This window comes from Panicum hallii, chromosome 1 (genome assembly GCF_002211085.1).
Source record: "Panicum hallii strain FIL2 chromosome 1, PHallii_v3.1, whole genome shotgun sequence".
NCBI classification, from domain to species: domain Eukaryota; kingdom Viridiplantae; phylum Streptophyta; class Magnoliopsida; order Poales; family Poaceae; genus Panicum; species Panicum hallii.
In genome coordinates this window covers 28,832,833-28,858,714 of record NC_038042.1, presented here as the reverse complement: position 1 = coordinate 28,858,714, position 25,882 = coordinate 28,832,833, and the positions used below count along the sequence as shown (strand labels likewise).

Here is a 25,882-nt window from a genome sequence, read left to right as displayed (position 1 = left end):
TGGTACCCCCTGCTAGGGTGTCCAGCCCCTTAGCGTGTCGCTGCCGCCTCACAGGTAAGGCTGCGATGGTGTCCGGCTCCGGCGTGTGCGCCAAGCGCATCGTGGTGGACGCGTGCCACCACATGCTCGGCCGCCTATCCTCCATCGTCGCCAAGGAGCTGCTCAACGACCAGAAGGTCGTAGTAGTCCGCTGTGAGGCGACCTGCCTCTCCGCGGGCCCCGTCTGTCAGTAAGCTGTCTGGCAGGGCCTCCAACCAGATGGGCGCAAGGCTATCCGTGTCCTCACCATAGTCCTTTGGGTGACGGGGCATACGGCCCGGGCCTGACAGCTGGAATCATGGTCTCCGGACCTCCCTCCCGTGCTCACGTAGGTCCGGTGCCATCACGTGCCCACGAGGACAGGGTGCTCGGGAATGGCCTCCCAGGGGGTCCGGCGCCGCCACGTGTGGGAGCCAGACCCCTCTGGGGCCTATCTATCTGGACTGGCCTCGGGGGCCCGGACCTCCCTTTCCCCAGGAAGGGGTCCGGTGCCACCACGTGTCGCCTCAAGCTGCCAGGGAGGCGGCTGCTGGGCCAACCCTACCACGTGCCTGTGGCAGAAGGCCTCCCGTGGGGCGTCAGCCCAACTACCGCATTAAATGCGGGTAGGGGGCTGTGCGTGCCCAAGTCAAAGTATGGCCTGCTCACTGACACACGGGGCAGGTATGCTGACACCACGGTAAGCCCGCCTGTTTCCAAGGCGGCGCTTCGTATCACCATGTACTGTGCGCAAGCGGCGTACAGTCTACTCACGGCACCGCGCACGTGTGTAATGATGGTCTGCTGCAGGAGAGCCGAGGCGTGCGCTGCCACAGTGCGCGTGGAGGCGATGGCGCGGCGGGTCAGCGCAGCTCCTACGCCTGTCAGAGGGTTCTAGCCCAACAGTGACAGCACGTCTTCCACTGTGCGTAACACTGACAGCAAGCACTGTGCCGGTAAGGCGGCACAAGACCATATCCTGGCTGTAGATACGCACATCAACTTCCCGATCGAGAGGACTACAAAGAGGAGCTGGAGAGGAAGATCTCCATATCTCTCATATAACAGGCTCCTATTGGCCGGGCCCACCTGTCGGACCCCGCACAGTGTAAGCACTCCCCTTGGTCTATAAAAGGGAGAGTGTACCCGTTAGAACACAAGTTTTTTCTCAGACTCTCACAAGGTCTAGACCCACAAGCTGTCCACAAGCACACTCAAGCAATACAACACTCAAGTGGACGTAGGGTATTACGCTCCGGCGGCCCGAACCATTCTAAATCCTTGCGTCTTTCCCGTGTTCATCTGCCCTTTGATCAAGCGCTCTTAAGTCTCCCCCAAACTCTTCCTAAACTAGGATTAGGCGGGTGCGTTCCGCCACCCGGCTGGAGATTTCCTCCGACAATAGTTTTTCTGTACATCTATATATATTTATATCTAGGTGCGTAGCAAAGCTTATGAATTTAGAAAAACGAAAACGACTAATAATTTGGGACGGAGAGAGTAAAAACTAAAGATATAGAAATAGGGATTTGCATAAACATTATTTTAAAAATGTAAATTACAGTTATTATTATTTTAGCTCAATAAGCTGTGAAAATGTGCAAATGGATATATAAACTTATCAAATATGTGTATGTGTATGGTTACATTTACGGTAACGCTTCTCCTCAGTTATCTTATGTTGTCGCTTCTTCTCAGTTATCTTATGTTGTCTTGAAGGAATATATCAATATGATCCGATCGATTGCATAAAAATGTGTGTGTGGTTACGGTAACGCTTCCCCACGGGCGTCCGGACGCGCGCGTCCCCTCCGGACGGAGACGTGGCATAAGCTAAACCACGTAATCCCTATTACCCTCTCGGTCAACTTTATCCCCTCTCTCTGACGCACACGGCACACCTATCTCAAGCTTCACTCCCCTAATCCTGTTCTCGCCGCCGCCGCCGCCGCCGCCGCTAACACAACGAAAAATGCCGACGCCGCTGAACTCATGGGGGTTGTACATCTTCGGAGACGTGCCGCAGCAGCTGCCTCTGCGGTGCTCTGAATTGCCCACCGCAGCCACAGTACCTCCTCAGAGCTATCTCTCGCCGCTTTCTCTTCTGGCTCCGATGCCCAGCGTTCGATAAATCGATAACAGGGTGGCCGCCGCTGCCATCCATTTGGTGGACGGCGAACTGCCATTGCCGTAGCCGAGGGCGTCGCTGCCACCATCACGTACGTGCGCCGCGACAAGATGGAGTCCCTACTCACCGCCGGCATTGACAACTTCCCCGTCAAAACCATTGCCTCTGGAGATTAAGGATGTTGCAACCAGGAACTCAAGACGCCAGCGATGTAGTGGTAAATCAGACAATAAGATCCTTTATCCCAGTGGTAGGTGTGAATTTGGAGACAAAGAGCTCGATCTGGGCAGTGGAGCCTCGATTTGGGTGTCAAGGGCTCAAGGTGCCCAGCGCCAACCCGAAGGTGTCAATTTCGATGGCCTAGAGCAGCGGAGCTCCATCCCTGTCATAGAGCTTCGTTTTGGGAAGTGATGTTGCCATAGTTCATCTGAGATGTTGCATGTATATATTTTGAGCATTCATATAGTTTTGGGTGTTTAGAAACTCGTGAGCGATTTTTGGTTCCATATTCAAGTTTTTGATGCTGCAGCAATACGTTGTGCTTGTCGTTCAGGTCTATTTGGGATGTTTCGGCAATACTTTTCGTTTCTCAAAAAACAACTATGATTCGCTCGCCCCATGATCCCAACACTCACTCGTCGTACTCTCTCCCATCATTCTTCATGTCCAGAACTACATCAAGCTAGTTGCGGTGGGAACCAAGCACGATCCCCTTCAGTTTCCACTTGCCAACCTTCTCTTATCTTTCACGAGAACAAACATTTGGCGCAAACGCGCGCCCTATTATGATAATAATAGAAAATTGTAAAATTGAACGTGAAATGTTCCATATTTGATTCAACACTTTTTAGTTTGAACTTATACATAGATAAGCTAAAGTTGTAACACTAGAACGTGAGATGTTTTAATGCAGTTAATATTTTCAAAGCAGAAATATTTTTCTTATTTTCTCAAAATATAAACAATCTCCTTATAGCTATTATTTTGAAAATGTTCTTCTAGATATTGCAACACGTCTGGTTATGGTCAGAATATAAAGTAAAGATTAGGCACACCAAATCTTATATAGCAGTCATAATTTTTCTACATAAAATGGGCATATGCACTCCATTACTTGTTAACTTAAATTACATACACACAGTGCAAAAAAATGTCATAATCACAATCTTTTCCTAAGAATGCAAGCGAAGCTAAAGCGGGGAGACTGTCGGCAATACCCATCAAATGATTGTAATAATTTGCCTCGTCCTTTGGTTATTGTAAGTCTAGCACATCAGCCACTGATGATGGTTCTTCATCATCAAGCTTTTTAACAGCAACTAGCAGAACGCCTCTCTATATTTTTTTCCTAAATGTTCCCTGAAAAGTGAAGCGAAAACATACGAGATCTCTAGAGATACATTGATAATCCACCTTTTTGGATCTTCAGTGCACTGAACACCACACAAATACCCCCCAAAAAGAACAGAGGCGGTAATTGAGCTCATTGAGACAAACATCTTTGAATCTGCATACAGTTCAATTTTCTTGTAAGTGGTGTTTAATTTTTTGGCAAACTGTAGCTCAAACATTCTCCAGAACAGAGACGACAATTGAGCTCAGTGAGGTTATTATTGTTTTCTTTCATTATTTGCAACTGAAGAATATACATCCATTGCCCCTGATAAAAATCAATCATGTGAGACAGTGAGCGTTATATATCTAATCATGGCCGAAATTAGCAAATCAAGGCACAACCAATAGATTGACTTACGGAAAATTAGTAGAAAACAAACAAGATGTGATGACACCACACACCTTCAATGGTGGGACTTGCAAGCGATTCGCCCTGACATCAAAGCGATATTTGAGCCTTCGCATGAAACAGATTGAAGAACTTTAGAAGACTGACAATTTCCATTGCATTCTTGTTTTGCTAAGTTTAATATAAATTTATGTTACAGTTAAAATGCTCATAGAATATTTCATTGCTTGCAAAAGACTACAGATAATTTAAAACACATGCTTACCCAAGAAAAAGAAATATATACCATGAAACGTGCGTAAATACTGTCAGTAGAGGGCAAGAGCATAAACACTTGAAAGGTAAGCAATCTATCATAGTTGTACGCCATCATCTTGTCTTTCAATGCAAATTCTAATACCTGCAGACATATAAATTAGTTGGGTTAATCCAGCTATAATGTATCATTGTACATCTAACAATTCCAAAGGTTCCCAAGGGGGGAAAAATCCATCCGAGGATGTTAGGCTTCTTACCAACAAATTGAATCAATTCCAAGACCTTCCAATCATTGCCAATCTAAGAAGGATTCCCACTTGCATCGATCAAAAATTTCATGGCTAGCTGGCAATCAAACACACAATCATGAGAATCATCACCATTTTGGTAGCAATAGCATTATATTAGGCATCTCAAACTCACATTAGGCCAATCCATATTCATTCAGATCTCCCACAAATTGAAATACAACTCATTTGTGGGCACAACCGCCGTTTGAAGGAAGCAAATACAGAATTTCTACTATAGGTCTAGCTGAAACCCTTGGGCATCTTGACCAAAGAAAAGCAGGTTGTTAACTCTCTGAATTTCTAAACTTATTCCAGGATAGCTGAACCTCAAGTCTTGTTACCGGTTACTGTTGATTGTGTGCAGCACCTAATTCATAAAAGGCTGAGCAAACAACAACCATTCATTCATACCAAGATCTAACTAAACATATGCCTGGCTTAGATATTCTTGTAGCAAATAAAATGATAAAATCTTTCATTAATTTCTCAAGTACAAGGTCAATCATTCAGGTCACAATCTCATGACCAGCTAATTAATTTATCAAATGATAACTTAACCAAGTCACTGTGTGCAATGGAGGGAAGAGATGGGAGAAGATGGACCTTGGGTTGTCAGCAGTGGAGCGTAGAGGATGGGTGAGACGATAGGATGAATCCCCAAGCAGTTCCTAGGCAAGCAGCAATGGACCTTAAATTTTGAAGAAAACTGATAAGGTACATAGCAACTGAACGATCAGAGTAAAGTAACATAGCAAGAAAGGAGTACTTATGGCTCACCTTGCACTATATAACATTTTGCTATACGGCCAGCAGGTAATCAGCAATGTAAACTATGTTTAGGATAGCCTTCATCCGGATGAGAAATTAGAAAGATAGAAAAAAATATTCAGATAATGAATACAAGAAAAGAAGTCAATGTAAAGAGATAAAGAAAAACAGACGGCAACATCTTTTGGAAGAGAGGAGTTTATGTTTGCATCCACAGCAAACATACAAGAAAAGAAGTCAATGTTTGAGAAGTTCAACTCCTAATTAGCTATTCTGACATATAAATAACCAGTCAGCATAGAGGCTTTTCATAAGCTGTTAAGGAAGTGTTTTCTTACTTCTCCACCATATTGCCTTTTCATTCCTGGGAGGTGGCATCAGCCCACAAAGCAAAGTTTCGACTGATATTGCTAAACATTCTTAAAAAATATCTTCCAATTGTTAAAACATAGCGATGGAAGATTCGAATTCAACTAAGTCAGAAAAGGACAGAGATTTTAATATTTTCAATCGACAACAATCAATTATATCAAGTATCAATAGGAAATTTGGGTAAAATTGTTATCTACTAAGAATACATTGGAAAAGAGGATTGAAAGAGAGAAGACCAGATGAATCACCTCACTAAAAGCCGGAGCTTATCTAAAAGACTAAACGATTCCTAGGTTACCACCAAAGAAAGGTACAGTCAACCAAAGGGCATTGTGTGCAAACAAAGGTCTTGATTCAACCATTTAAGATGTACACTAAAAAGCTAGAGTATCAGTATTGAGACCCCAAAGCTTAATGCTTGATATTTCTACAGATTTTCTAAGTAAAGTGTCTCAAGAGGAAAACTTCATTACAAAACCTAATCTAACAGAAGATGTGAAAAATAATACAACCACATATGCGCATAGGAGCAAAGCAGTCGTGAAGTTTCATGGGAGGGGCAAAGAGCCAAAGACATGAGAAAAGAACACAGCATAAATTACAAGATTATGGCATGGGTGTCAATTGAAGCTATAAGAACCAGTGTCGCAGGTTTAGCATCACCAATTTCATTGCCGTTACAAATTCAAAAGCACTCCAATGTTTGATGGAATTACCATTAGCCAACCATGAAGGAAACAACAGCCTTGGCCTCAATCTCTGACGGCAGCAGTCTCCATGCCAATGCTGAAGATCCTCGATGAAACTAAAAGGCTCCACATCCAAGCTCTAGAACAAATCATCGAGGAATCCTATGAAGAAGCAAGAGATTGAGTACATATCATACGGGATAGAGGAAGAAGCCACATCCTCACAGGATTAGGAATTGTCGCCGCGCCGTACCGTACATCGTCGAGGTCAGCCGGGGAGGAATACCCCTGCGAGCATGGAAGCGAGCTGCAGCTATGACACTTAGAGGCGTCGGATGCGCGGCCTGTGGTGCAGGCAAGCAGCGCCCAAGGTCCCCCTCGAAGGCGGCGTCCTTTTCCCAGGCGGCGAGGCCAAGCGCCCAGGCATCGTTAGCCATGTGGCTACTCGGGGCAAGGTTCCGTGTGCCGAGTCTGCCGCAACCATTTCACGTGCGCAGCCACGAAGGCTGCAGCGCAGATGGGCTCGCCCCCATGCCGACCACCACTCCACCGTAGCCGTATCCCGAGCTTCGCGAGCCTCGGCGAGGAGCAGCTCGCCCTTTCGGATCAAGGGGGGGGGGGGGGGGGGGGGGGGGCGGGCGGCGGCTGTAGTGATGTGGAGGAGGGAAAGAGAATGAGAGGGCTAGGGTTGCGTCTGGGACGCTGCAGCGGCGTCCAAGCTCGAGACGGTGCCGGAGATCCTAGGCTGCGACGCCTGGGGCCTCGCTGAGGAGCGCCAGGGTGATGTCGGGCGGAGAGGGGCGGCATGGTGGAGCTCTGGGGCAGAGCCGGGCGGAGGAACGGGGTGCCGCTGCCCCCCACGTCGGATCTGGATCCTGCGGGAGCGGGCGGGGCGGCGGAGGCAGGCGGAGAGGGAGAAGGGGAGGGGAGGTGGCTGCGGAGAGCTGGGAGAGAGAGGGCGGCGGCGGGGAGGAGAGTGGGAGAGGGAACGCGGGGGCTGCGGGAGGGGGGTTTCGCAAAAGTGCCTCGCGGGGGAAGTTTTGTAAAAATAACAGCCATATCGAATTTTCCCTTCTTCGCCTTGAATTAAAGTTTAACATGAGGACCTATATAAAAAAAATATAACAACGCGGTTCCTCTTCGTTTTGGACGTGCTGCACTGAGTTGTGATTCTTAAAGAAATGGAGGGTGTTTTTTGAAAAATAACCAGAGCTCGCGGGGATCACACGCGTCCCATTTTCCCCGTGAACGCGGGAAGGAGGCCAAAGGGGAGAGGTCTTTAATCAAGCTGATTCATCTATTTTGATCTGAGAACGTGTTGCAGAAAATAGGTTAATTAGTTGCGATGGTTCTTTCTAGATGTTTCAGTATGTTTCGAGAATAAGTTGCATTGTTGTAACGAATTATCTGGATATTGTTGTGCCTAATTTTGGATGTGTGGGGGAGTGACTTTGGTCTTGTTGCTGTAACGTTTATGTATGTTGCACTAGCTCTTTTTAGCTGTTGCACTATCTTTTCCTTGATGTTGCGGTAATTGATTTAGCATTGAGAACTCTTTTGTTTTGATCTGAGCTTTCATTTGATTTTTGCATCATTATTGGTTTTGGGACATGGGGTGAAACTCTTTAATACTGTAGGATATTGCGATAGGATTTCTCATCTAGATGTTACGTGAAACATCATACCATGTTGCTGTGGGATTTGTCAAAAAACTTCTATTATAATGTCTCGTGCAACATTGCACCATGTTGTAGCGGGATTTTGCTTTTCAACATTATCAGATGATGAGGCAGGCGTCCGGACGTCCGGACGCTAGCAGCGCCGTTACACTTATTTCCTTAAGCTTATTTTTACCATGTTGACCGGCATGGTTTAAATTTCAGAAAGTTTCATTATTTTCGTTGGTGTCAAAAAGATAAATTCAGACAAATTTACAAAAGATTACAATCTTAACAATACTTTGTAAACTATAAGGTTTGTATCCAAACATCCCATAGCTTTTCAAAACAAAAGTATTTTATAAAACCATGGCATTTTTCTAAAACTTCAAAAATAATTTGCATCTAAATAGGACATAAACCATTTAATGCATTTATTAACTTTTCCAACTTATTGATTCTGACTATTGCATAGTAAAGTAGTTGTAGGTATAACAATTTGTTTATCATGAAATAAAGCCAATTCTCAACGCTTATGTTACAAACGGATCAGTGATTTTAAAAGTGTCTGAGCAAGTGGGCATTACAAAGTTTATCTATATTATTGTTTCGTAGAATGGGTGAAAAATAGTACTATTATAGTGGTTGGTAATTGGATTAGCTACTTTTTATTGTTTTAATAAATCATGCTATCAGCTATTCGAGCTTTGTGATGCAGGTTCACTAGGGCCAACTCAGCGTGGGTGCTTATAATTTTCTTGAGAGGGCTCTTAGATTTTGTTTAGACACAATCAACGTGAGTATGTGTGTTGTGAGCGCGTCATCAGTGCATGCGACACATATACTTTAACGCCTCCTTTGAATGGAGGAAAAATATATGAATTTTGAAAGATTAAAATTTTATAGGAATTTTTCAATGAGTCTTTGAAACAAATGATTGAATCCTATGATTTCCTTTGAAATTCCTATCGAATGGACTCTTCAATGCGAGTTTTGAAGGAAAATAAGCATGAGGTCCAACCTTATTTTTCTTTGCTTTGTGTCTTAGGAATACTACATGTTCCTAAAAAATGTAGCATCCAAACACATATTTTGTATCTCTTCCTGTGTTCTGGATTCCTACATGATTTCAATTGCATAGACGGTTTAATTCTGCATTTTTCTTATTCCCGCGTTTTAGAAATCCTACGTTCCAAAGGGATCCTAATTTTCAACCTCTTGGCACTGCCGCTTCTATCACGACTTTTTCCCCGTGGTAGCTTGCTCTTCCTCCCAATACTCCAATAGTCACCCGGCCCCTTCCCATTTTTCTTCCGTGATAAGCATCACAATTTTCGAAAGCAACGTCCCATTGCCGATTCTGTCACGCCCTATTCCCATTTACCATGTCAACCGGAGGAGCACGGCGGGTGCTTTTTATCCCCTCTATGGTCAGATTAACAAGAGATGAAAGCGGTAAACTGGGCTGATGAACATGCTGAAGATGTAGTAGAGTGTAATTGCGACGTAAAGAACATATGAAATCATGTGATCAGTGAAGGCCTAACCTATTATATACACAATTACACAGCCAAATGTGCACTGCGCTATCTGCTAGTGCTACCTATTATGGACTTCCTAGTGCCCTCTACGGCTCTACCCTAGTGCCCTCTTTTACCGAGAAATTCTTCAATGCCCGGAACATGAATAAACTATAAATATATACTAATAAAAGAAATTATAAACAATAAATAAATGAAAACAAGACAAGAAGAATCACGGCTTTCGGAGGGCTGACGCTGCTCCCATTATTACGGCCATTACAATCCCCAGGCCCGCACCAAGTGATGCACCTACAGCAGCAGCTGTAACGGAGCCATCTCTTTTAGATGGCCTCTGTTTCGCTTGCAGAGATGCCGCCTTCTCTCGCGCCAGGTCCAGCAACAATCTCTCACGAGCAAGCTCCTGTCCAATCATGTGCAGAATTTAGGGTTGCAGCTAAAAAGTAACACGAAGAGCACGCCTTAAAATCTTAGCAATGATCTTCATCCTAGTCTCATTAAGCTTCCGAAGTCACAGCTCATGGAATGTCACTCTTCTATGGGAAAGAAAGCTGCCATGATAATACCATGAAGGCACATTTGAAGCAATACATGTGGCATACACAGTACTATCAAACCTGAGTTTCTAAAAGGTTAATGTTCATGCAATACATAAAATAATGCTCTTGCCCCATTTTTTTCCCTTAAAAACAAACATAGAAGGATAGCGAAACGTACCTCAAATGCTGGTTCTTCATTATTTTGGACTACTTGATGCACAAGTTGGCGAAGGGCAGTAACACCCTCCACATGCATAACAATGTCCTTCCTCTGAAATGGTGATAGTGCAAAGTTTACAGGAAGATAAGCAGATCTGTTTGCAGGATCCTTGTTCCCCAAATTCACAGCAGATGAACCAATCGGCAGCAAACTATTTCTAGCACTTGGCATTAGAAATGGGGTAGAGTTAACAATTTTCGTCATCTCAGGAGAAGCCTGATATGCTTCAATAGCTGAGCTGATCAACGAGTTCTGCTCATGTGCACTGACAGAGAATTTGTTGGTTATTGCAAGAATCCAAGGAATGCCAAGAGCCTTAGCTTCATGCAAGAGAAGTGAAAGAGCAGGCTTAGGCTGAGAAGTATTGGACTGTTGATACTGTGGAATTCGATGTGCTAGGTTATGCACGGCAATAACAAGGTCAGTCCTCCTGCTGAGATCATGTACTCCTAAGAGCAATTCTTCTTTGAACCGCCTAACCTCCAAAGGTAGCTCCTGATGTAAGACAAGTTCACAACAATACATAGGGTTAGATATTCAGGATATAGACAGAAAGAGCAGGTATCCACTCTTCATCTACCATAAAGGAGTTCACCAGACAAGAACAAGGAACATGTTACTCCCCATGTATCTGCACTTCTGTGGACCATGAAACCCAATAACAATACCGACCAATTACACATTTCAGAAGTAATGGTTAAACTCCAGTAGACTCAGTATCATACTAGAAAAAAGACTCAAAGCATATTTTTCCAGATAGTTTCCTAATTCACACGTCAATTTTCATCCCACAATTCCATTACATTTTCCATACTACACTACTGGGTAAGTAGTGCAATCCAGCACAATGAAGTTGTGTAAAATCTAGAGAGAATAATACATTTTCAGTTGTATCAACATAAGAGCTTTGATGGAAACTTAATACAAGTGCCACCATTTTAAAATGGTTTCAACTGTGTCACAAGTTAATAGAAATTCATAACAGAACACATTTAGAGCTAAATTCAAGAGAACAAAAAGCAACAACAATACCTGCAAGTTCACTGTTGTCGAATCTATGTAGCACAATCCGCTTGATATTCCTTTGCCATGCAAATCTACATGTATGCATTCAAGAACTGCATTGTTTCTTTCTTTAACTTGTCCTAACATTGCTTTAAGCAGGGAAGTTTTACCTGCCCCCTACATCACACAAATATATCCAATATGTAGCATATCCATGGAGCTTATGTAAATGGACATATTATAACAATACCCAAAGATATGGAGGCACCTCTAATCCAAGCAATCGCACCCTCCGTGTCCTGACATAGACCTCTTTACATACAGTTACAAAATCATTTGTTCCATATATGAGAAATCCACTCAAACCCTTGCAGCAATCTTTATCTTCAAACAATGACTCAAATCCAAATTCCGGGTTTGAATCAGCACCTGTGATCACAGGAACCATGAAATCCTCACTAGTGTAATTTGGAGGCTGCTTTAGTGGATGGCCAACAAGGATCCGCATTTTTTGCAATGTAGGTTGCATTTCTTCATTTGGTGAGTATGAAGTGGCTGATGGTAGAGTCTCTACTACTGTGGAATACCTGTATACAAATACCTCCAATTAAAGTATGGAAATACTTATAGATGTACCACTGTGTGTACATGATAGCCAATCAATCCAATGGAACAATCATATACATTGCACCCCTAGCACGTGCAGAATCTTGTTTGAATGACGGGTTTTAAAAAATTATCTTGATGACCTTAATGTTCTAGATCTAAAGAACAGAGTATGACAAGATAGAGAATACACCAAAATGTTAACAAAAGCTTATAGTATGACAAGATAGAGAAGACACCAAAATGTCAACAAAAGCTTATAGTGATTAACCAATTACATTGCAAAATAAATAAAATAGACTTTGCTGAGCTCTATCACGAAACTTGTAAAATTTCACAAACTAACGCATACCAGTTTCCGTTTATCTGTGCCTGGAAAAGAGTGCACAAATGCAGGCCATGCCCAATTATGTCAACTTTCAGCGGCTCAGCATTTTTACCACCAGGGAGTCCATTCCATCCAAGAGGAAGAATAGAAGTGGCAGTTCGAATAACAGGAGGATCCACGATATGACCAAGTTCAACAGAATCAGCAGCTGCTAGACCAATTAGTTCTTGTAGATGTGAAAATTGTGGCAACTGTTCGATGCCCGTAAATATGGGGGCATTTGCACACATGCACGAATCATATATTCTGCATAAAGAAGACAACAACATTAGCTGTGGGTGGTCAATTGATTCCAATTAGACTGACTGAATGATATACAATAACTAAAGAAATGCTTAAATACATAAGTCAATAAAACCAAGAACCAAATTGGGAATGATCACACCAGGATGATATATACTCCCTGAGCCCATGTACTATTCTACCCTAGGTGTAGACCTAGCTAATTACTGAAAAGATTTTCAGTAACTACTGCTGCGCGCGATTAATGACACCGTTTTATTCAACGTGATTCAGTAATATGGTACCTCGATTCAGTAATTTCTGTTCAGTTTGATCACTAATTTTACTGCTGGGTGCAGAATAACCGCTACACCTAGGGTGTAGAATAGTGCTGCCACTCACTGAGATCCAAATGTAAGATTTTTTAATTTTATCCTAAGTTAAACTTCTCTAACTTCGACCAAGTTTATAGAAAAATGCACCAACATTTACAACATCAAATTAGCTTCATTCAAATCCACAATTAAGTGTCTTGATAGTGCATTTATTTGTTACTGTAATGTTGATATATAGTTCTAGAATAGTGCCCAAATTTAGATCATTTTGACTTAGGGAAAAGCTAAAATGTCTTACATTTGAAACAGAGGCAATGTCTCAAAATTTCATCATTCTCAGAGCTTCTTCACTAACAAACAAATAATAATGCATTATTCCTTAAAGCGTGCTTCAACACATCATCATCATTTACAACATCAAATTAGTTTCATTTGAATCCACAATTAAAAATCTTGATAGTGTATTTATTATGCACTGTAAATGTTAATATATTTTTCTATAATGTTGGTCAAATTTAGAGAATTTTGACATGGAACAAAGCTAAAATGTCTTACATTTTTAAACGGAGGCAATATGTCCAAAAAATTTCATCATGTTCAGAGTTTCTTTGTTAACAAACACATTATAATGCCTTATTCCTTAAAGCTTGCTTCAACACATCATCATCATGGTCAAAATAGATAACAGAGTTCTTGTTTTCCATTGTTTCTCTTGCCATGGGCTTGCCTTACCATATGTTCAGATTAAGTTTTTCCTTCAATTTAGCAATTTATTAATTTAAGGCTTATTACAATATTTCTCTTCAGTAATGTTATTACAATATTACTGAACCGAATTGCCGTATTACTGAATCATGCTCAGTAAAAGACTGAGTAAAAGACTGTCATTAATCGTGCATTCGTGCGCAGTAGTTAATCCTGAAAATTTGTCCATTAATTAGGTATGTAGCTACACCTAGGGTGTAGAGTAGCACATAGGTATTTCTCTTTCCATATTCTGTATTTCATTGCAGAAAAGAAAGTTTCTTGTTTCAAAACTTGAATATAAAGCAAAACATTACCAAACCACTTTTTTGTCAAACTAGCAAAGGCTCAGATTTAGCACTTCTAAATACGGAAATGGAGAACAAGTCGCATCTGTTTCCCATAAATTATGAGTTGGCTGCCTTGTGATTAATGTAACTAAAGTAAAGAGTCGCATCGACATGTGCCTAGTCGTATTTCCCCTATGTTGGATGCAGCAGTGCAGATACCTTGCCTAACCTTTATAGCAAATTAATGTTTACCAAGAAGACCATTACAAATAATATAAATTTTCTTTATTCTCTAACCATTATCCATGTAAGGTTTAAGATTAAAGAATGCAATAACTTCAAGGTCATATTTGGTATGAAGATGAAAGTTCAGGTATGAGGTCCAGTGAGATGGAAGGTGAAAGTTTTGGGTAAGAGCTAGTTCTAGCTGAAGATAACCTGATAGTGGGGTCTTACTTTTGGAACCGAGCCCTGTAGGACTTCATCGAGTGTGATTGCAAACGCTCTCTTAACTCTGATATAACAGACTGCACCTGCAAATGCCTTTGCCAAAATACAGCAAGAAAATGAGTAGACCCAATATGGCAAGAAATTCAAAACCAAAACCTAAGAAAAAAAATAAAAAACGCTTCCTATCTTTTAGCTTTTTAAATAAGGAGGATGGGCACTGAAATAAGAAGCTCATACCGATGTCATCTTGGAGTATTCTGAATCTGATAGTGTATTGACTGACAAATCTCCCAGCAGGTAAAGCTGATAAAAAGACATTGACAGAAGTTCAACCTCTAATCCATTTCAAGATATGGATGTACCATGAGAAATCACTTAGGGTCTTTTAAGAGCATGGATACCACACTAATAAAATTGTAATCTTTTGCTGCATGATTTTCTGAACATATATGATAACCTCTAGAGATTGACAATAAGCAAATCATATAAAATCAGAGCACTAATAGGCATGGCACACAGTAAAGTTATTAAATAAATATATTTGTATCAATATTCAACATCTAATTTTAGGAATGGGCAAATTTCAAACTTACACATTTTCAAACAGGTAAATATGAATAGCTTGAGAGAAAATTTTATGTGGCATAATGTTGGGAGTTAAATTACAGAAAATTTAGAAATGGAAAAGGTAATATTTCTATAACAAAGTTCTAGGTTTAGCACTAAGCCATGGATGACCTTCAATCACGTGACTGGAAAGTTGTTTGTGGCAACATGTTTGTTCACATGTAAAGTTGTGCTTCACAGATAATCTATTTACAAATATGTTAATCTACCGTACTGAATTGAAAATTCCAATTTGAAGCAAAGGGGCAATGAGTATCATGTTAGACGGGAGCTAAAAATAAGAAGTCCACTAGAGTCCATTAATTAACAAAAATATATGTTACTAACCTCACCAAATGGCACATACGAAGGCAAAGTAGGTACTCTAGTCCAGCGTTTAGAACCCCCAGTTTCAGATGCATTTATTTTCTCAGTCCTGTTATTATCTTCATCGTGCCCTCCATCTTTATCAGATAAAGGGGTAAGAGCAATTCCTTGTGAACCTTCTTGAATCTCTAGAGATTGTTGTTCTTCTTCTGATTCATCAACCTTTGATTGCAAATAGCTATCTAATTGTGATGGTGCCTTTCCAAAAACATTTGTTTGTTTTTGGATTACACTTAAGCTTTTCCGCACCCCTTCTAACGGAACAAGTTTTGAAAGCCTCCACAGTGACTTTTTGACTGGACCAACACCTAGAACGAGTTGCTCCCCATTGTTCCCCTTTAGCCTTTCAGCACTTGTCTCCGTATTTTCTTCAGATTTCACATCAGTTATATTTATAGAAGATGCTTCAGGTGTTTGGGCATTGTAGTGGTGAAAGTATGCCGGGGATAGAATGCGTGGCACCAAGTCTTCTGGAATACAGTAGGATTTGAAGTAGCCTTGCCACCCTCTTTTGTGAACATAACTAGCAAAAGGCAAACAAGGGGATAAAGAAGAAAGTTTGATAGTACCAACCCTGTTAAACTAACACACCTCTCTCCAGATAAATCAAGTAAGATCAGTTAATAGTAGTTGTAATAATCTTACGCTCAGTCAAGTTGCAGCATTATAGCTATATCCAAAGAAACTTACTCTCTCAAAGCAGCATTCCCAACAGGTGGCTGCGAGAAGGTGATACACTTCACAGAAAGCCTGCTATCCTCTTTAGTTGGAGAGGATGCAATAACTCTCAAGATTGCGAGTGTAGCCAATGCAGCTACCTGCAGACATATCAAATAAGTATGAGCAAATAATGAGGTACTGTATACTGTGTACAGGTACCTACCGCTCCACCAAGTGAGTGTCCACAAAGAACAAGTTTCCTGTTCCTTTTCTGTGCAAGGTTGTACAACTCCAGTGCTGGAATCCCCTTAGCACGAGCCATAAAACCCTGTATAGTACTACATTAGGCAAAACCTAACAATAATGATACGTGATAAACAAGATGAATTGATTCCGCAAGAAAATGCTTACTCGGTGCGCTGCAGGTTTTGATTTTCTCAACTTCTTTGACGCTTCTCGTTGAGATTTCCCAAGGTTTTCCTCACCTTTTTGAGCATCATTTTGTCCAGAGTCGACATCAAGAGTGGAATCCTGAGCAGTCTCCTCATGAAATATTGTCCCTTGGAGTATATTCACATCAGCAATAATATCTCTATAGAAGAAAAACAAACAGTTGATGCAATTATTACTGCAAACATAACAGACATCAAAAAGTCTGAAATTCCCAAGAAAGCCTTACTTGTACTCCTTTGTGCCAATGAAGGTGGCAAACAGGGTGTCACCAGCCTCCGCCAACAGATACCTACATAGTTTCAGTGTTTCACTACTAATTAGATTAATATAAAAAGACAGCAAAACCATGTGAAGGTTGCCATTATTTGGACTACTTACAGTAAAAACAGATAATCAGAACAAATAAAGATATTGTCTAAAGATATAATGCTGCAAAACCTTGTAATAGAGCCGTGGACTGTTAGTACACGATAGTGAAGGGTTCATAAGGAAAATACAGAATGTGCACAATAAAATGTAATGCCCATGGACCAGTAAGCCTAGTGATGCTAGAATTAATCTCCATGTGCTAGTCACCACTCATAATTCAAATCAAAGAAGAGATCCATATGTTGACAATTTCCTTTCAAAGGGAAACCTTGTATAAGGCAGATTTTTGTACAAGAGCGTCCATGAGAAATAGAGTGCTTTCCAGCAATACCACACATTTAGGACCGTCCCATAGCATAATTTGCCTTATCTACAGTAATCGCAGAAAGGACTACCTCTTTGGGCACCTTTAAGGGAGTTCAGGTGAAGCAAGGACTGTACATGGACTTGATCTACTAGATATTAGAGTTGCACAAATAATATCTTTATTGTATTTGATTGTAGTGCCTGAGTACAAACTTTTGTGAAGAGCGAAAACAGAAGCACAAAATACAAATATTTGAACTTCTGAATGGGCTTTAGCTCTTGGCTTACCGATGTGGTACATGATCCAAAGAGGGTTGAACACGCTCCAGGGACACAATGGTTCCACCAAAATCAGATTTAAACTTGTTGATATATCTCATCATCTCAGAAACAGGCCTCTGCCAAAAAAAATATAAATAGGTTAATTAAACATATAAATAGGCTAATTAACTGACATGTGGCAAGGAGGGAGATTGAATATTGTGAAATATTCTAAATATTGTTACTATCAACATCAACAAAGCCTTTTAGCCCCAAGAAAATTGGGTAGGCCTAAATGTTCTTACTATCCTAGCAAACAATTTTTCTTCTTCAGATTGACAATGGTCGCTTTTGAACATAAAGAGGGAAGAAATATGTAGCAAATCACATAAGTAAGAATATTCAGAAAGATAGCATCATAGCAGCAGGGAAGAGTGATAGTGATCAGACATAAGTAAGAATATTCAGAAAGATAGCATCATAGCAGCAGGGAAGAGTGATAGTGATCAGACATATTACAAGTGAAGATGAATATAAACATTCAGGCATTTAATGTTTATTTGGGGGAAAACAGTGTTTTCAAAAGCTTAAGGCACTAGTGGGTCAGCATATTGGGTCCTAGCGCAGCGATCAGGTGGGCTAGGTGGAAATTAGACAATAGGACCTTTTGGAAGCGGGATGAAGACTTGAAATGTAAATATAAAGCAAATAAAATCTAATAATCTACATGAGTCGTGACCGTTATATTATATCAAGATGAGCACAAATAATCCAAGATCAACTATATCGAGCAAGCACCTCAAATATTAGTGCTATTTCTTCGTGGCAAAAGCACAAAATGACGAATTCCACAGTATAATGTATAGGGTATGTAACTATCCTGGTTTTGGTCGGAAAAGTGTCCCAAGCTGATGTGACCACATTTGATGGATGCAACACTACACGATCATTGCATCACAGAAACTTACAGACATGTCATTAACCTTCCCCCACCAGAAGAGGCAGGCAACTCCTATATCCAGCAATTAGACAAACATTCTACTCCTTTTTGCCGCTTGCACCATTTGCACCTGTCTCGGGCCGAAAATGGCTGCACAGATCTATCTATCAATCGGTCCGTCCATCGGGATCGGTAAAGGTATATGCAGGGAGCGCGGGGCAACAGAATGGGGGGAGTGCCACCGGACGGACCTTGTAGACGCACTCGGCGAGGACCATGGCGCAGAGCAGCTCCTGGAGCTCGGCGAGGGTGTCGACGCGGACGGCGCGGCAGAGCTCGCAGAGCTGGCGCCGCCGCCGTTCGAACTCCTCCCGGAACATGCGCTCCCGCTGGCGCCTGCGGTCCCCGGGCCACGGCCAGGCGGGCCGCGGCGGGGGCCAGGGCCACCGCGGCGCCTGAGGCAGCGCCGCCGCCCAGGGCGGCAGCCGTGACGCCTGTTCCCGCATCCACGACTCCACCCGGCTCGCCAGCGCGGCCGCCATTGGCGGGGAGGAGGGCAGGGCGACGTGCGTTGGGGCGATCTGTCGCGAGGCGAGAGGGAAAGGGAAGGAGAGGAGGAGGAGGAAGGGGAAGTGTGCCGGACTCGTATATGCCGCGGTATATCTGCAACCAAGTACTCGTAGATGGGAGCAAGAGTGCAGGGCGACAGCGACAAGCCTCTTTCTGTTCAGGTTTTCTGAATTCTGACGATTGGGCTAAAGATTTACATTCCACGGTAGGATTTCAGCAAAGTGGTCCAGGCGTGGCATGGGACAATTTTTGGAGGAAATGAAATCAATTTTGGAACAATCGAAACTGTCGGTACATACCTCTAGTGTGTCCAGCAGCCTGAGGGGCGCGAGGTTATCCGTAACCTCGCACTAAGCCTTTGGATGACAAGGTGTACGGTCCGAGCCTGACAGCTGGGGATACGGTCTCCGGACCTCCCCCGCGCTCTAGCAGGTCCGGCGCCTCCATGTGCCCACGAGGATAAGGTTCAGGAATGCCTACTGCGGACCCGAACCATCGCGGGATGGTCTTGGGTCCCTACGTGTGGAAGCCGGACCCCCAGGGGGCCTGGGCGCCTGAGCCAGCCAGGGCGGCCCGGACCTCCCTTCCCACCGGGGAGGAGGTCCGGTGCGCCCACGTGTCTCTGAGGAAGCGGCCGCTAAGCCAGCACCGCCACGTGTGCGGTGGGAGTCGGTCTTCTACGAGAAGCTAGCCCAACTATCGCATTAAATGTAGGTGGTTAGGGTGCGCGTACCCGAGACAGGGCATGGACTGCCCACTGACATATTGGGCAGGTATGCTGACACCACGGTAAGCATGCTAGTTACCGAGGCGGTGCGTCGCATCACCGCACCGCGTGTGCGGGCGAGAGGCGTGTAGTCACATCACGGCGCCGCGCGCGTGAGCGAAGGGTCATTATGACCTGCTGCAGGAAGGCCGCGGCGTGCGCTGCTACAGTGCGCGGAGGCTACAGCACGGTAGGTCAACATAGCCCCTTCGCCTATTAGCGGGAACTGACCCTGACAGCACGTCTCCCACTACGCATGTCACTGACAGCAGACCCTGTGCTAGCGAGATGACATATAACCATACCCTGGTAGAGGATACGCACGGGGGCCGGAGAGGAAGATTTCCGAATCTGTGGCATTTAAGGCTCCAATGTGTACGTTATTTAATATGACGCCGGTCCAACTGTCGGGATCCCGCTCAGTGTACGCGCTCCCCTTGAGTCTATAAAACGGAGAACGCACATGATAGAACACAAGGTCTCAAGCTTCCCAAACTCTCAAGTTCCATGAACACAGAAGTTTCACAAGCTCTCAAGCTTAGACACACACACACCGCAAGATTCACAAGCTCAGGCAATACATCTCACAGTGGATGTAGGATTTTACGTTCCGGCGGCCTGAACCACTGCTTTCCGTGTTCATACGTCTCTTGATCTAGCATTCCTTGATTTCCCCTAAACTCATCCTAAACTAGGATTAGGCGGGTGCCTTCCGCCACCCGGCTGGAGAAATCCTCCGACATTTGGTGCGCCAGGTAGGGGACTCTAGGTTTGGTTGCGCTAGATCAAGGCTCTTGATCACAATACCACGGGTAGTCGAGCACCATAACCACCCGATGGGGGAGGAACTGGCGTCATCCGCGCCACATGCCTCTCGCCGTCCTCCATCCGTGGTTGTGCCACCCGTCGCGCTGCGGGGCAGGCCTCCAGGGCCCTATCGCAGTCCGCACAAAACGGGCCATTGGTGGCGGCCAAGGAGCTGCTCTGCAACCCACCGGACGCGGCAGCCTCGCCCGACGTGCTGAGGCAATGGCATGACGACGTCGACCGCCTCCTCAACTTGGCGTAGGTCACCCCAGGCTCAGCGGGGGGATCTGTGTCCAGGCAGCATCGCCATCAAGGAGGCGCATCCGGCTCTGTGCACTCCCCAACAGTGAGGAGTGCACGGACCGAGGACCTGCGGGCAGAACTCAACCGCAGACGTGCGGGAGAGAACGCCCGCGTTACCATCGAGCGGGTGCACGTGCGCCGGCTCAACATCGAGGGTCGGAATCTCGAGGCCGAGCTCGACGCGGTTGTGCCAAAGCCGCAAGGACTCGCCCAGGCCCCGGTGGCCGGGGTGGGCTGTGCAGCGCTCGCAGACCACCTCTGAGCCGTGGTCTGGCTGTCCAAGTTTCGGCCCCATCTGCCGGAAAAGTACGACGGGTCAACCAACCCGTCATAACTCCTGCAGGTCTACATCACCGCCATCACGGCGGCTGGGGGTAATGATACCGTTATGGCAAGTTACTTCCATGTAGCCTTGACCGGGCCAGCCCGGACATGGCTCATGAACCTCACCCCAGGATCCATCCAATCCTGGGGAGAGCTCTGCACGCAGTTCACGGCGAACTTCGCCAGCGTGTATCAGCAGCATGGCGTGGAGGGAAACCCTCCGGGCCTTCATCTCCCGTTTCACCAAGGTACGTGGAACCATTCCATGTATTTCCGATGCATCTATTATCACGGCTTTCCGACAGGGGGTCCGTGATGAGAAGATGCTGGAGAAGCTGGCGACACACCAGGTGGAAACTGTCACCACCTTGTTCGCCTTGGCGGACAAATACGTCAGGGCTGCAGAGGGCCGTGCATGGCACTCTGCCCCTAAGGAGGGTCTGCCCAGACGGGGGGCTCCAGTGTCGCTGCTCCTGGCAACGGTAAGAAGAAAAGCAAGAAGAACCGTGGCATAAACATGCCGCAGGCTGGGGCTCCGGTCGCTGCGGCGGCAGCGGTCGGGGACCTGAACCCGCGCGGCAAGCGCCCGCGCCAACAGCGCACCGACCTCGGGTCGTGTCCTGTTCACCCTGGGGCCCGCCACAGCACCACCAAATGCCACGAGATCCAGAAACTCACGGAGCACCTCAGCAAGAGGCGCGACTAGGCCTCCAAGGGTGACTCCTCCCCGCCGCGGTGGACCGGCAAGGAGAAGGTCTCTGACGTCGACGCAGCCGCGGCAGAGAGGGAGTTGGGGTACCAAACTCCAAAGAAGGACCTTAAGGGTCTCTTCCATCAGTCCGACTCGGAGTTCGGGGGGGGGGGGACGAGCGCCGTAAGAAGCGGTACGTCATGTATGGCGGCAGCTCAGAGCTCGTCTCCCGGAGGGACGTTGTCGGTGTTTTACCGGCTGCCCACTGAGGGGTATACCCGAGGTGGTAAGTTTAGGTGAGGAGACGCCGAGATTAGAAACTCGAAGGTGCAAAGAACACAAAATTTAGACAGGTTCGGACCGCGAGGTGCATAATACCCTACGTCCTGTATGGTGGTTTGTATTGCCTTGGGTGTAGATGTTGTGTTTTGAATGGGTCCCTGCCCCCCTTATATATCTGGGTGGTCAGGGTTACATGAATTCTAGCCCAATACTAGCCAAGGAATCGTACCGAGTATAACTCGAGTAGTTTCCTTCTGCACCGACTAGCTTTATCTCTTACTCACACGAGTAGAGAACAACAAAAATAAGAGATAAGACAGGTTTTATCTCCTAGTCCTGTTTAAACTACGTTATGTACACAGTCCCGTAGCCCCGGGTCTGACAAGCCCTCGAGCTCTTCGTAGCTGAGTACTGCAGGCTTCTCGAGTACTTTCGAAGTAGTCATCAGCTTCTTTTGAAGCTCCGTCTTGAAGTTCTTCTTTGAGTACTTTCTTGTCTGCATCGAAGCTATGAGGTGCTCATGCCCCGAATTACTTCTTTGGTATGGTGTGCGATTGAAAAATCGCACTCCATATGGAGTAGCCCCCGAGCCTTAGGTTGAATTGGAGAATCAGGCTAAGGGTCACATTAGTCTTGAATCTTCCTTACTTACTTTTCAAATAAATTTAAAAAATAAGTAGTCGATGCCACGTATCCCGCAGCCCCCGAGCTTTGAATCCAAATCTCTCAGGTTTGGAAATAAGGATCCAAAAGTCGTGGCATGCAGTGAAAAAACGTTCCCATGGTTAAGAACTGGTGTGATGGTACAAATGATGGAAGTTAGATCCTGAATTCGAAAAACCCCTTTTTCAGGACAATTAACCCTAAAAAAATGATTAATCAAATATTTTATCTAAACAATCCACCAAATGACCCCTTATCTTCCGAATATTCCCTAAAACAACTCTTCAACTTCGAAACAGTAAAACTGTATCCAACTGCTGGTTATTTAACCCCGTGGTAACGCCAAGTAAAAACTGGGCTTCCGATCTGCAATCCACCAAGAGCTTTCAAAATCCCCCAATCAGAACCGCACTCCGCCTTCACCCCCTTGGAGAGCCCCAATCCAACCAAATCTCCCCGCCCCTTTCTCCGCAGCCCCCGAGCAACTCGTGGCGAGCGGATCAAGAAATGGCGCCCAAGAGATCTAACGAGAAGGATGGGAACAAAAAGGAGGCGCAGCCGCCTTCTGGAGAATGGACTCACAATAAGTGTTCCAACAACGATCTCAAAAAACTTGTTTCCAAGGGTTTGCTCCAAGATAAGAGTCTTGTCAACTGGCCCCCTTCTTATCGCGAACCTTTCCCCATGGAAAATGTAGACGAAATCGTCACATTTTACCATTTTGCCGAACGGGGTCTAGCCCTCCCCTTTTCTTCTTTTTTCCGTGGCCTTCTTTTATTTCTACGGGCTTGAGCTTCATCATCTCAACCCGAATTCCATTTGCCATATTGCCATCTTCATCCATTTCTGCGAAGCTTTCCTCGGAATCGAACCCCATTGGGATCTTTTCCGCTTCCTTTTCCGGGTAAAGCCACAACCCACAGCCAAAAATCTATCCCTTGTAGAGGGCACCGGCATCCAGCTTAGACAGCAAGCCGGCGATAGGTAGCTTTCCTATAAATTCCCCTCCAACATTCCTGGATGGAAGAACCACTGGTTCTACATCAAAAACCATGCCCCCCAGCTTCCTGAAAAATTCGGCAAACCCCCCGTCGTGAGGCTAGAGTGGAACACCGAGCTCCCTAGAGCAGACCTGGACCAAGTCGACGAGTTGCCAGCCATCATAGCAGCTCACAAAGAAATAGGGGTGATCGGAGCGTCCGTAATGTGTTCTTTCTTCAAGCGCCGGATCCAGCCAATCCTACAACACCACACTTTAGGATTTGAGTACATAGGCGCTGAAGATCCCTCTCGGATGTGCGCAGAAGAACTGACTGACGACGCCGCACTCATCCGGGTCAGGCGAGTGCTGTTGGATGTGGACACCGTTCCTTACGTCCCATAGTTGTTTTCTGCGCAAAATCCTCCGAAACCGGTAAGTATTCGACTACTTTTTGTTTAAAACCAGTTCTGCTGTTCTGCCACTGCTAACTAAAAATCTTCTGCAGAGACACACAGAGTTGTACCGGAGCTATCCACCACAACCCGACATCCCTCGACCGGACCACCTTCTCGCCAGCACCGCAACCGAAGCAAAGGGGGCTCAAGCAGCCAAGGCTCTGCCCGGCAGTGAGTCCACTGAAGGTGGGAGCCCCCTGGCGGAAAGAGAAGCCCATCCGTGGAGTTGATCGAAACTCTACCTTTGGTCCCGCAAGGTCATCAGGTAGTGCGCAAGCGGAAAATGCATGTAGTCGAGTCCTCCAGGTATGAAGTTGCTGCCTTGTTGAATTGTCAACTATCAGTATTGTTGCAAGCTAACACTATCCTTTTGCAGTCCGTCTTCTTCTTCTCCTGAGCCCAAACGCCAAGAGGTGGGAACGGACCCATCGACTATCGTGACAGGAGCGGTTACCATTGTCGTGGCGGGCACCGCACCACCAGCTTGTGTGACCCCGCCGCCAGCAACGAGTACCGTGGTTGAAACGCCACGGGCTCTAAGAGTGAAGAAAGCTGTCATGAAGAAATCTTCACTGTAAGTATAGATCTTTTCTTGCACAATAAACATGCTGTTCTTCTCGACTTGTGTAATAACATAACTGATTCTGCTTCATTAGGTCTGCAAGTGACATGAGGCATAAGCCGAAGCCTGCCGTAGCTACCCTAGCCCCGAGCCACCAACCCCAAAGGAGCCCGCGCCTAAGGAACTAGCCCCCAAGGCGGACACAGCACTGCCCGACCTGCCACCCCCCGAGCCCCAGCAAGCCGAAGCCAGAGCTAGTGGTGAGGAACAAGTCGAGGCCCCTGATGCCGCTCCTGCAGATGGCACAGGTAAGTGTCTGACCGTCCACGGCTAGCTGCTTAGACCACAGACATTATATATTGACTGCATCTTGACTTGCAGGTGCCCAACAACCATCTTCTGAAGAAGCCGCAGGGACCTCAAGTAGCCCTGGAGATCTGTTGGTGACCGGACGTGGATACTAGAACGTCATCACCACAGATCTGGTGGATGATCCGATTTTGACGGACAACAACATCCGGTACTTCCAGAAGATCTCCAAAGAGATGTACAACTTTATCCTGGTAAGGCGTGATTACTCTTCTGCCAGTATACATTGTAGAGTTGCTTGTCTTAATCTTCCCTCTTATACAGGATGTGATCAAGCACTCACAAAAGAAGACTGAAAAAGTGAAGGCAGTCGTGAGTGAGCACCAGGAGCTCGCTGCAAAAGAAAAACTCATATCCGAAGCGAAGTCAAAGAACATTTATCTTCAGAGAGAGCTTGACAAGCTGAAGCTGGAGCGGACGCGAGAGACGTGACTTCTGATGAACGATCTGCGCAATCTCAAGAAGGCCAACTCTAAGCTCTAGGAACAACTTAAAGAACAGAAGAAGGCGCACCAAGGCAAGCCCTTTCTTCCCTCGAGTACTTTTACTTAACAATTTGTCTTGAATTCTGAAAATATCTTCACCGCAAAGCTTAGAAAAATCTTAACATATAAAGAAGAGCTGCTTATTGACATGAAGAATATGCTGTATCGCCGCACAGATGACGTTGAGAGGCTGCAGAAGGTGATCGCCGACACCGAACAACAGTTCACCGGCTGCCTTCAGCAGATCAAGACGCTGGGCGAAGGGAAGGAGCAGCGACAAAAGGAGCTGGAGGACCTCAGGGGGGCCACCCAGAAGCTTCTGGACATGGTGGATCCACAAGAAGACGGCGAAGTAGGCGAGCAGCCCTTGCTGGAG

At 45.2% G+C, this 25,882-nt stretch overlaps 1 protein-coding gene and 1 long non-coding RNA gene across 13 annotated transcripts; both read right to left on the bottom strand.

Annotated features, from left to right (window-relative positions):
* Positions 1 to 3,181: 3,181 nt before the first annotated feature.
* Positions 3,182 to 7,241, bottom strand: LOC112878963. 11 transcript variants are annotated; one of them, XR_003225913.1, is made up of 9 exons: positions 6,521 to 7,241; positions 6,295 to 6,429; positions 5,216 to 5,284; positions 5,042 to 5,126; positions 4,572 to 4,820; positions 4,406 to 4,493; positions 4,156 to 4,290; positions 3,900 to 3,998; positions 3,182 to 3,806 (listed from the first exon to the last, which is right to left on the bottom strand). It is a non-coding gene; the product is annotated as an uncharacterized LOC112878963 (long non-coding RNA). The 11 variants fall into 11 exon arrangements; XR_003225912.1 differs by having other exon boundaries at positions 4,572 to 4,805; XR_003225906.1 differs by lacking the exon at positions 4,572 to 4,820.
* A 2,131-nt stretch (positions 7,242 to 9,372) lies between these two features.
* LOC112893298 lies at positions 9,373 to 18,875 on the bottom strand. Of its 2 annotated transcripts, XM_025960555.1 has the most exons (15): positions 18,499 to 18,604; positions 18,276 to 18,397; positions 17,335 to 17,444; positions 16,598 to 16,660; positions 16,330 to 16,510; positions 16,142 to 16,246; positions 15,949 to 16,076; positions 15,220 to 15,781; positions 14,503 to 14,568; positions 14,272 to 14,348; positions 12,189 to 12,470; positions 11,499 to 11,817; positions 11,258 to 11,407; positions 10,184 to 10,720; positions 9,375 to 9,869 (listed from the first exon to the last, which is right to left on the bottom strand). In XM_025960555.1, the coding sequence occupies exons 2-15, from the start codon at positions 18,279 to 18,281 to the stop codon at positions 9,681 to 9,683; spliced, it is 2,775 nt and encodes a 924-aa protein (XP_025816340.1). In that variant the 5' UTR covers positions 18,282 to 18,397; positions 18,499 to 18,604; the 3' UTR covers positions 9,375 to 9,680. The 2 variants fall into 2 exon arrangements, with proteins under 2 accessions (XP_025816331.1, XP_025816340.1); XM_025960546.1 differs by lacking the exon at positions 18,276 to 18,397 and having other exon boundaries at positions 9,373 to 9,869; positions 18,499 to 18,875.
* Positions 18,876 to 25,882: the final 7,007 nt, after the last annotated feature.